Below are 12,521 nucleotides of genomic sequence, written 5' to 3' on the forward strand. Positions count from 1 at the left end.
GAGACACAGAGATTGTACAAATTCCTTTTGACGACATAATATTGGATCAGTGGTAAGGATGAAGGTTGCTTCCAACATATTACGTAAATGAAACGAGCTCCGACCTCGGCTCAATATCCTGAACATATCTGCATTGTGCTGGTCTGCACAGATAGGGTTGGTAACCAGGTGCTATGCAATGGCAGATGAAGCAGGTACAGTGGCCGGTGGTTGCTGGATATTTCTAATCCTCACAATGTTTCTTAGAATCACCAAGGGGACGTGTCGTTTGATCCGATCAGCCAATCTGAGTGTTGTGTGGCCCACGTACCGAGCTTCACATCGGCACTTAAACTCACAAATAACATTGCTGGTTTGCGAGGTGGGTCGCACATCCTTGTTGACTGACGTCAGCAAACGGCGAGAGGTAAAGATTACTCGGGGTTGCACAGCCAGCAACGTGTTGGACACAATATGTTTGATTTGTACTTCAAACCTTCGTGATGATTGCCCTTTCCAGGGCATCCTGATATAGACTGGACATTTGTCCGGACCAATCAGCCGATCTCTTGTCGTGTTTAGAAACTTGTATATGTAACTATTAACTATATGCTCAGGATAACCATTCTCACCGACTAAATTCATGATTTTGTCAATTTCAGCAGGAAGATTACAAGGTGAACAAATCCTCTGTGCTCTGTTAACCAGGATATTGATCAAGGCAATTTTGTACCTCATGGAGCTGTAGGAGTCCCACCGAGTTCACTGCCCTGTGAAAGTCGGCTTCCGGTAGATGGATGTTGTGAAACCAAGGTTGGATCTATCAACCAACACGTCCAAAAACGGTAACGTGCATGACGATTCCAGCTCCGTGGTAAACTTCAGCGCTGGATGGAGAGTGTTGAGCCATACCTGGAAATTGTCACATGCCGTCCGAGACTCAAACGAAGCAAACATGTCATCAACATACCGATAGTATACGATGGGTGAATCGACACCTTGCCGACCAGTCAGTTTCTGCATTTCATGATAGCCTACAAAGATATTTGCAAGAGCTGGGCCTAATGGAGAACCCATGGCCACACCGTCCGTTTGAACATACATCATGTTGTTAAAACTGAATCCCACCTCCATTGTTGCTGTGTTCATTAATTCAACGAAGACGTGTTCCGAGATCATCGGTTGATCCAGATCGGTGTGATACGGCAAACGTGCGCATATCTCGATCGTCTCTGTCAATGGGACATTCGTGAACAAGCTTTTAATATCAAAGGATGCCATGATGTTGTCCTCACTTGTCAGTGTTTCAGCTCTAATTGATTCTGCAAATGTGAAGGAATCCTCAACCACGAAATGAGAAAGTGAATCCAATACTGGTTGCAGTACCTCTCCCAACCACTGGGCAAGTTCATGTTGTGCTGATCGCACCATGGACAGCATGGGTCTTCGAGGGATATTCTCTAGAATATTGTCCTAGAGGGTTATTCTCATTACAGCTGAACCAATCAGCGTCTACCTTATTGAGACCTGCGTATAAAGCACACGCCTTCACTTCCTTCGATTTTTACCCTGAAGAGTGCAGCACGAAAAGCTTTGGTCACTATGTCGTGTTTATTTGTATCCATATAATATATATATATATATATATATATATATATATATATATATATATATATATATATATAGTTGTAGTTTCTTGCCACTCCGCCGTACGGACGACCGCCTTTAGCCCAATTGCAGCCGCACGCGCCCACCGAACGTGGCAATCCAGTCGCTGCTTCCGGATCAATGCCGAAACCCAGCTACGGGTGTTTTTTTAACACACCATAAACCAGCCAACTCTTCTGTCCACGCGCGACAGGGTCGATCGCCGAATTGTCGATGTACCTAATTATTCGCACGGACAGAAATGCCGGGAGTTTATACCTCAACGGAGCCTGCACGAAAACGAGCCGCTTAAGCAGCTCGTTCCATATGCGATTGCCGAGCGGTTTTATATTGCCAAGTCCCGTCGGACCCGATTATTTTATAGGCGTTAAAAGCCAGCTAATATCCCGAACGCATCATGGCAGTCAATGTAGGAAGGGACGCAACGAGCAGGTGACATTCAACAATGGGGACATTTATTTGTAAATGCACATATGCAATGAATGGGGGGATGGGGACAAGACACGAGCAAAGCCGATATCTATTTATTATGTACATGCACTTAATCAGTTCGTTACTTATGGACAAGGAGCCACAGACTTTCATGCAAACCCCAAGAAAGAAAGGAAGAACCCGGCTCGTAAGCCTTTATAATTGCTCGGAGCAGGGATGACCAAAGGGGCTCCGAGAGACCGAGCGGGCTACCTGCCACCCTCTTGGTGACTCGCTGGGCGACCCTCGATGTCTCTGCCCACACTCCAACCTCCGAACTCTCCAGCTCTCTTCCCGATTCCACCACACCAGCACAGCGCGAACTTGAACGCTCTTTCCCAGCGCTCTTCTCCAACTCGTTCGTTCTTTGTCGACGACTCTGTGTCTCTTCAACCGCACAACTGGACTGCAGGCTCCAAACTCAACTCTCCAGACTCCAACACTCAACTCAACTCCGAGCTCCCCACACTAACTCAACTGCTTCTCGGCGTTTCAGCACGGCTCTTTATCGGGTTCGGGGGGGGGGAGGGGGTGCTCGCTCTTTCACCTTCGACCCTTCACCCCCGGCTGGCTCCGCCCCTTTCGCAGTTTTGATCCAATCTTGCCGTCAAACGCAGCCGTGTTAGGAATCACCGTCTTCACGCGGTCGTGGTGAAGATGGTAAGGAGATGATGGCGGTTGTGGAGAAGAAGGTGAGGAGATGATGGCGGATGTGGAGAAGATGGTGAGGAGATGATGGCGGTTGTGGAGAAGATGGTGAGATGTTTGTTTAAAATAAAAGACAGAAAAGAATAACACTAACTCAAAGAGCACAGCCTGGCACACGAATTATTCCCGTTATACAATGGTGGGGAAATCTAACCTGGAACACACACTTACCGACATAACTGATCTCTGGGGAACCTGAATGGTGTTCTGTGAATTTCCACAACCGTAACAATATATATATATATATATATATATATATATATATATATATATATATATATATATATATATATATATATATATATATATATACATATATATACATATATATACACACACACACACACACACATATATATACACAGTCATGCGCCACTTACCGACGGGGATACATTCTGAGAAATGCGTCATTAGGTGATGTCGTCATTGTGCGAACATCATGGAGTGTACTTACACAAACCGAGATGGTATAGCCGACCACAGACCTAGGCTATATGGTATAGCCTATTGCTCCAAGACTACAAACCTCTCCAGCATGTTACTGTACGCAATTGTAACACACACCCAAGAGAGACGGAAGACACTTCGTTTTACCTTTGTGCTGTTCATGACGGTCATGTGTGTTGTTAGCGGCTGCTTCCAATCTCCTCTGGCATCGATTATAGAAAGGTGAATAAATAGCGTTTGGATTTTATAAATAATCATTGCATCGATGTTATAATTTACAAATGAAGAAACGAGCTCCTGTCAGTTGTGTGATATATTTTCTGAACAGTGCGAATGTTTTAACAACATAAAAAGCTTTACTAAAAATTAATTTGTGTTTTAATTTTGACTAACAACGATTTATTCGCGGAATTCTTTAGTTCAAAGGTAATTTACTTGATAGAAGGCAAACGTGCAAGAACGGGTCAAATAGGGTGAAAATAGGGGTGTTTTAGGATGTTAGGTCAACGTTGGGTTTATTTGAACGCTGATTTCCTTGAATCCTGATTTAGCGCGACCCCGCTTTTTTCGCGATGACATTTTATAGACCTCAACGATCGTGTTACAACGGGGCCACACTGTAGTTGTTTATCATCATTATCAAGTATTTGGTACTGTACATAATTGTATGTGCTATACTGTACTTTTATACGACTGGCAGTGCTACGACGGCTACGACATCACGAGGCGATTGGAATTTTTCAGCTCCATTACAATCTTATGGGACCACCGTCGTATAATCACGACCATCGTTGTGTAATCTTTCGTTGACCGAAACGTCGTAATGCGGCGCATGACTATATATATATATATATCGTCGACCGAGAATTAACTGGGTCTATCTGACATTTCATTCAAATTTAGAAGAAGTCCATGTAGAAGGGCAACAGAGGAAACTAAGTAAGATTATTTTATGTAACCTTTATATGTACCTGTTATGTAGCACACGATATGAAAATAAAATGTTATGAGATAGCGGCAATTCCACTTTGAATTTTTGATTTCATTTTTCTCAAACTTTAAAAAAGTGTAGTTGGACCCTGTTAATTCTCGGTCGATGATATATATGTATATGTATATATATATATATATATATATATATATATATATATATATATATATATATATATATATATATATATACACACATTATCCCTGTGTCGTAAGAGGCGACCAGGGTTGCGTCAGGAAGGGCATCCGGCGTAAAACATGTGCCAAATCACGATGCGGATCATACGGATGATCCGCTGTGGCAACCCCTAATGGGAGCAGCCGAAAGAAGAAGAAGAAGAAATATATATATATATATATATATATATATATATATATATATATATATATATATATATATATATATATATATATATATATATATATATATATATATATATATATATATATATATATATATATATATATATGATTTTTGGTGTCATGAAAAAAAATGAAATGGTGAGCAGTGTTATCCCAATGAGGAATACAAGGATTTTGCTTTGTTTCAGGATATAGGAAGGGGTTTACTTGCTTTATGAATCACTTACAGCGAGGCCAATGGGATGTTGTTGGGACATCATCTTAACTCGCCATTCAATGGAGTCAGTTATCCTGTCTGGAATAGCAAATCCTGTCCCCCTCTCCCTTCCCACAAACTTCACCATGACCAACAGACATCGTCAGGTTTTGCACTTGTGTGCAGCAGAATCACATATTTACTTCATGTAATATGAAGAAGGCATTTCAGAAATTTCCATGAAGTTCAGAGTTGGGGGGGGGGGGGAGGGATGATGGGAAAATCATATAATGGACACTATTTCTTTGGCCAGATGGTATTTACTGACAGAGCGACGTTCCCCTGCCTGGTTGACATTTGATCACGGCAACTGCGCTTGCAAGCTCCCATAGCCGGCTAACTTCTGTAAAAGTACCTCATGTAAAAAAACAAAAAAAAACTACGTACAGTGGGAGAAATTTACATAATCGAGGTCATGGCGTGTCGGAACACAGGAGTGTTGGCCGTACACCCAATCCAGATGAAATGGGTTAAGAAACAAATCCGCACATGGGAATAAGCACCACAATTCCCCATGAGAGAGTCGCGTTTTCCTGGTGATGAAAATACAGAAATCTCCTTACAGGTCGTTATAAAAAAAATACGGATTTCCATACATTATGGAAGAGTTTCTGGTCATCAGTTAAAAATCATCCCTGGCGTCCAGCTTGTCGATTTGTCAGTGCGACAGTCGCTGGATTTATCACATAATCAATAAATATCATTGTCCAATTTACATCTATCTTCATGAAGAATGAGGTCATTTCATGGTCAAGTTAATAAATTAGAATTTTGCTACATGTTAATCTACAATACAAGCTGAAGTGCAGGTAACAGCATCACACACACCTAAAACACTCCTGCATAAACAAGGATGGATTCATCTACACCTATTGGAATGGTTCAGCTTTCATGTATCAATTATATTCTAATCTGAAAGAGATCATTCCAATTTCGATTTTGTCAAAACACGCACAGCAACGAAGCCTGAAAACAAGGTCGTACCTCTCGAGAAATTATCCTCGCTGTGGAAACGTCACACATGTCAGAAAGAGCAACAAAGTCACCAAACGAGGACATGCGATCAGCACCTACAGGGAGAAATGGCAGGATATCAGCTCCACAACAGCACAAACGCAATACAACGTCGGTGACGACTGCGTAACGGTCCATTACAACATCCGTCTGAAACGATTTTGGAACTTTGAGAAACGAGTTGGCTTTACTGGTGGCCTGAAAGCTCAAAAAGTCTCGTAAGCCTCTTTTTGTGTGGCTATGCCGGACGTGGTTTAATCTCGTCAATTACCCCAGACCTCTGCCAACTCCGCACACACAGCTACTGTTCCCAGTTCACAAAAATGTTTCCTTTATATTCCCATCTCTCTTATAATTTTTCACGTATCAGATCTTGATTGGGTGAGGGCCAAGGATGAATAGTCTTCTCGTGAAGTCGCGTCGATCAGTGTTGGCAGACAGGTGGAACAATGCACGGAACGAACAGAACATGAACATACTTTGATCAACATTCTGTTTCTTCCTTCCAATGAGAGTTCAGTATACCTTTTTGCATTCTTTGATCCTTCCCATGCATTATTTTGAGCGATTTTAATGGAATCTGCATATACCAAAAGTAAGATGCTTGGTATTTACCTCTGCCACCAAAGGTGCACGGATTTTGTCTGTGTCAACAGAATATCTCAAAAAGTTGGAGACGGATTCAAATGAAACTTGGTGGACGAGTTGGGTAGACGCTAAGAATAAGGCAATTACATTTTGGTTAAGTTCCGGATGCACATCCAGCCTACCCGTGGGATACAAAACAAACTGTTCAGCCTGGCAGAGGTACGCACTCCACCGAGTGCAGTTCTGGCTTGCACCTGTGCTGTTGTGGCCCTCGGTGTTTTATTTATTTTTTAAACATCACAAACGGCCCTCAATGTTTTATCTGCTCAGTCAGCTTTTTTAAGCACCTCCAAGCAGTACAATTCCAACTATTACCAGAAAAAGTTTCAAATGGTCACACAGCACACAATGATCTCTTGAAGGTCACAAATGATACTCTGCACAAAGTGGACCATGGATCAGTGACAATCCTAATACTTCTCGATCAGTTGATTTCGACACGGGTGACCACAATTACCTGACCATCTTCAGTCCAATTCTGGTCTCTCTGGACCTGCTCTTCAATGGGTTTGATCATATTTTACGTATCATTACTTATACTGCAAGCAAAGCTGGCGATTCATCAGACCCACTTAATTTGTCAGCGTTTCCCAGATATCTCTTCTTGGTTTACTTCATCTCCACCCCCCCTTCCTTTTGTCAGCATCCATTTGGTGCAATCGTACAGGATTTCAATCTCAGCTGTTACCACTATGACGATGATACCCAGATGTACCTGTCCAGGGAACCAGCTGACATCCTCTTCTACAATTCCGAATTCCTGTCTCTAGAAGATTCAAAGATGCAAGTCCTTGAACTTTCTCAAAGTCAACGCCGATACGTTCTTTGGACCCAACTCTTTTGTATGATACGCACAAATTACCAAAATGTATCAGTACATTTTCATCTCTTCGCACAATATTGTCCAAATGGATTACTTCCTTCCTTCCATATAAATATGCTTCTTCAACAGGATGAAGATTACCGCGCTGCAATTCTTGCCGAGATGAGAGGAAAATTCATACGACCGTATTTTTCGGCCGAAAAGTCGATGTCGAGTATGAATCAAACTGGATGTCGAGTACAACTCGAATACATTTCACGCGTTGATTGGATAATATCGCATGCATCGGTGAGCAGTTAACGTTCAATCGCTCACCCAGTCGGCAAATGTTCCGCACAAAGATTTCTGAATAATACAGTGTACAACATTTTAAAGTTGAAATCTTTAAGTACTCTTTTCTTAACACAAGATTCGTCTTTGGACAAATATTCGCATTTATCTGGCACTCCGATCACACCAACTCTCGGCACCTCGGTGACGACCTCTCCGATCCGGATTCGTTGCGCACTGTTTGGCGGCTCGACCGGAAATTTCTTCTTTCCAGATTTGCCGCGTGACTTTGCCGCGTGACTCACCCGAAAGCCCAACCGGGGGCGAGGGGAGCGCCATATCGCTCTGGCCTTACCTCCCATTTACCTTCCCAGCGCACAAATTATTCAAGCAGTCCATCCGAGACACGAAGGCCCGTCTCCCCCTCCCTTCCACACCTGCACCTCTCCCGCCATGCCAAGTAATCTCGGTGCTACATTTTAGTGAGTACCCCTGTAATTCCATTTAATTGTCCGTTTATGTATTTCAGTTGCGTTCTTTATTGATCTATTTAATATTTGTCTCCAATATGTCGTTAAGTGAGCTTAAAATGACACGAGGATGACCGAAAATGTGCCCTGGGAACGGATGTCCCCCATCATAACATGACGTCCATGAGAATATCTCATCTGCTTAGCAATGTATTTGAGGAACACATCCACGATGTAAAGTGGAAACTTGCTGTCATGTGTTTTAAATTAATAATTTTACAATTTATTTTTGAAAATATCACTTTGCAAATTGTTTTTTTTAATTTCTGTAATTCAATGTCTTGAAACATAGACAAGTCGATTCCGAGTACAAGTCGAGGCCTGGACTTTCGGGAACAGAAGTATCGACTTGTACGACAAAAAAAATGCCGTAGTTCATGTTCTCACAAAGTCATGCTTTGTTACTGCGAATCATTGTTATCAGATTTAACTGCCTCTTCTCTTGAACCCTTATAAGTCATCCAGAATATGGCTGCCAGGTTTGTAGTTCAACCTCAGGAATTTGATCAACTCACTGCAACTGTCGAAACACTTCGCTGGATCTTCACACTCCGACATATAGATTTTACATCATCGCCGATCACCTTCGAATCCAAACCTTGATTGGTAAAAACCCTACATCTCTCACCTAATCACAACGTACACACCGACAAGCTGCACTCTAATGACAGAAATATCCTGGTAGTTCTTTTCATGAGGATGAACGTGATCGGGTATTCTTCAGATCTTCTCCTGTGTGGCACCACTCTGCCTTCAACAGCTCGCCCCACTGAACCATCATGGTTTAGAAATCAATGATAAAATCCCATCTTTTTTATATCATTTCTTTTTCCTAGTTTTCACTTATCTTTCCTCTTTGTGAATCACCGAGTTATGCTTCGAAATGACACGAGCTAAATAACAAAGATATCGAAATGCATCCAAACAAACTAGTATGCATCCCCGTGTAGGTACTTACCTTGCATCAACAAAACAACAATGCACGAGTAATAAAAACAACTTTGAGAATACCAGAACAGGCAGGTGATGTCCCTCAAAGAGCCACAAAAATGAACGAAGCCCATACCTCGAGCACGCGCGTAAGCAGTGGCCAAATCTGAGAGCTCTCCCAAATCGTGCACCATGCAGGCGCGGGCCTCATCCTCACTCAGCGGAACCGCCACCGCCGCTCCTAAGTGCAATACAGTCACTCGCGATTGCATCATCAGGACAAATAGCACAACTGGCAAAGAGAAGTGCATTGTCGTTTAATCAAAAGAGAGTCACATGACATGGATAGTTCTTCCAAATCGGGGGATAGGGCAAGAGGAAATAAAAGAAAACGAGTTAACATGGCTTCTTGCGGCCAATGCTCCACTCCCATTGTCCAGCAAAATACCTGCAGGGCTGACATGTTTGAATGAGGCAGCAGCGGGAAGAGAAAGGGCTGCCTTCATTTCTGATACCAGTTGCCAGGCATTTAGGGCATCACAAAGGTTTATGAAACCGGGAGATCCATTCAGAACTGCAGCAGATTCATGGGCAGGTTTTTCTCAACATATCAAGGGTTCAGTAAGAGCAAGACAAATGGAAGGATATACAGTCAAGTGTGCACTGCATACCACACAGACACCATACGTACCACACAGAGGTAGCTTTGGCTGCAGGCAGTAGAGCTGTGCAGGGCACTGGTGTGGGTTCATGCCATAACGGAGGGGCAGCTGGCTCGCGCCACGGCCGTACTCTTTGCGCAAATAGTCTGCAATGGCGTCATCATACTGGGCAGTGTGTGTAAAGACCTGAAAGAGAAATGCCCACAATGCCTAAGGTGGAAACACAAACCCTTTCTTTCTCCAATTGCTGCAGCCATCAATTTCATTCAGAGCATTTGTTTTAAAAAATTTTTAGCAGAAAATAATCCACTGGTGGTCATGAGCACTTGTGGACCTGGAGAAGACATTGGGATTTGTGGACCTGGAGAAGGCTGATGCACTGTGTAAAATAACAGGCAAACAGGTAAACCAGGAGCAACTGGAAACGACATGCATAAAAGAAGCTTCTGGAAACGTGTCCAACAAAAATAAATAAATAATCACAACGAAAGCAAATAAATAATCTGGAAATTAACAAACTGTAATGAAGACAAGAAAAGATGAGAAAGAATGAAAAAAAAATAAAAAAAAACCTCAATACGATAATCTTGTGAAAGTGAAGTTGTATTTAATGCTGTAAGAATGATTCCGTGAGAGTGCTGGAACCTACAGATTATGATCCTATGAGAGTTACACAAGGAAATACAAGGAAATCAGACACAGGTGGAGGCCATTCAGCCCATCATGCCTGCACGAACACCATACTAGTTTATCAACACGAGATACAAAGAAGAAAATGCAAATATATTTTAATCTATTTATTTTAAGTTTATGTAGTTTTTGTATTTTTTTCTTCTTCTTCTTCCCCTTGGGGGGGGGGGGGGAGCATGTACTTAGTTAAAAACACATCAACAACCACACATCACCCCTTGATGAGACCCTCACCAATGCTCAAACGACCGAAAAGTCCTGTCAACATCCCCATACCCCTCCATCTCCATAACTTCCAGGTACCTGTCTAATTCCAATTTAAACTTATCCACTGTTTCTGCTGCCACTACCTTTCCAGGGAGACCATTCCATGCATTAACTACTCTCAAAGTAAAAGTCCCCTACCTTACTACCGTCTTCACTCTCCTCTTCTTTACTCCCAGGCTATGGCCCCTGGTCCGATCACTGTCGAATAATTCATCTGCACTTATTTTATCTCAACCTTTCATTATCTTAAACATCTCTATCATATCTCTTCATAACCACCTCCTTTCTAGTGTATAAAGCCCTGTCTCCTTCAGCCGCTCCTCATAGCCGAGTCGTGCTAGGTCCGGAATCAAACGAGTAGCCCTAAGCTGAACCCTCTCCATGGCATCTATGTCCTTCTTGAGTTGTGCTTACCAAAAACGGCACACAATATTCTCGATGTGGCCCTCACTAAGTTCCTGTACAATGTGAACACCACCTCTTTCGGTTTATAATTGATCCCCCTCCGAACACAGCCTAAAACCCTATTTGCTTTACCTACAGCTGCCTGGCATTGTGCTGCCTGCTTACCGCCCGTATCTATTACCACCCCCAGATCCTTCTCCTGTGTGACACGCTCCAAAATTACCCCTTGCATCCTGAAATCTCTATTTTCATTGTTTTTTCCCATCCCCAACACCTTACACCTGCTCAGGTTAAATTCCATCTGCCAATCTTTTGCCCAATCTATGCAAGTATCAATACTTTCCTGTATCTGTTCACCACCCCGTCTGCTATCCACCTCACCTCCAAGCTTTGTGTCATCTGTAAATGTGGAAAGCTTCCTCTTCACCCCATTATTCAAATCGTTGATGTAAATAATGAATCGTAATGGTCCGAGTACCGATTCCTGAGGTACCCCGCAACTTACATCCTCCCACTCACAGACACTCTTCGCTTCCTATCATTAAGCCAGTTTGTAATCCAATTAGCTACCTGACCGGCCACTCCACAAGCCCTCACTTTGGCTAACAACCTCCGATGTGGTACCTCATCAAATGCCTTCTTAAAGTCTAGATATACTATGTTCACTGCCTTTCCCTCATCCACCCCATCAGACATTGCTTCATAGAACTCTGGAAGATTTGTTCGACAAGACCTCACTTTGGTAAACCCATGCTGACTACCTTTAATTCGTTTGTATTTGTTTAAATGGTTCCTCATCTGGTCCCTAAGTAATTTCTCCAACACCCTCCCCACAATTGAAGTCAAACTAACATGTCTATAGTTTCCCAATTCTTCTCTGGATCTTTTCTAAAATAATGGTATTACACTTGCTATTCTCCAATCCTCCGGTACCTGTCCTGACTCCAGGGAGCTATTAAAAATATCCATAAACATCTAACTTACCTGCTCAGCCACCTCCATCAATACTGTCGGGTGCATATTATCTGGACCCGGAGCCTTATCTACTCTTAGATTACCTAGCTGTTCCTTTACTTCCTCCACTCCAACCTGGATCTTCTGTGAAAGCCCTTCTTCACCTCCTCGATCGATACTCAGTTCACTCCCATAGGATTATAATGATTGATGAGCTTAACATCCCAAACCAATTAAGATGGTACTGGCTCTGCCAGGCGAACAGCAGTCGAGAAGCGAGGTCCAGGTAGGTCGTTTGAAAGTGGGATCAGTGGAGGGGTGAGGGGTCGACGTGGTGGAGATGATGCAGGGAAGGAGATTGGAAGTGTTGTGCATGTGCAGGAGACCAAATGCAAATATGACAGGGCAAGGCAACTGTAAGGATGATAAAAGTTGTTGCACGTGGG

At 42.8% G+C, this 12,521-nt stretch overlaps 1 protein-coding gene across 1 annotated transcript in view; it reads right to left on the reverse strand.

Annotated features, from left to right (window-relative positions):
- ATIC (5-aminoimidazole-4-carboxamide ribonucleotide formyltransferase/IMP cyclohydrolase) overlaps positions 1 to 12,521 on the reverse strand; it is a 65,385-nt gene that overhangs the window by 18,823 nt on the left and 34,041 nt on the right. Inside the window, exons 8-11 of the mRNA XM_085880885.1 lie at positions 9,789 to 9,945; positions 9,546 to 9,671; positions 9,234 to 9,338; positions 5,867 to 5,952 (exon numbers count right to left, since the gene is read on the reverse strand). Coding sequence (XP_085737011.1) covers positions 5,867 to 5,952; positions 9,234 to 9,338; positions 9,546 to 9,671; positions 9,789 to 9,945 — 474 coding nt within the window. The remainder of the gene's footprint in view (positions 1 to 5,866; positions 5,953 to 9,233; positions 9,339 to 9,545; positions 9,672 to 9,788; positions 9,946 to 12,521) is intronic.

This window comes from Eptatretus burgeri, chromosome 5 (assembly GCF_056783735.1).
Source record: "Eptatretus burgeri isolate ZD-2024b chromosome 5, Ebu_testis_v1, whole genome shotgun sequence".
Taxonomy (NCBI): domain Eukaryota; kingdom Metazoa; phylum Chordata; class Myxini; order Myxiniformes; family Myxinidae; genus Eptatretus; species Eptatretus burgeri.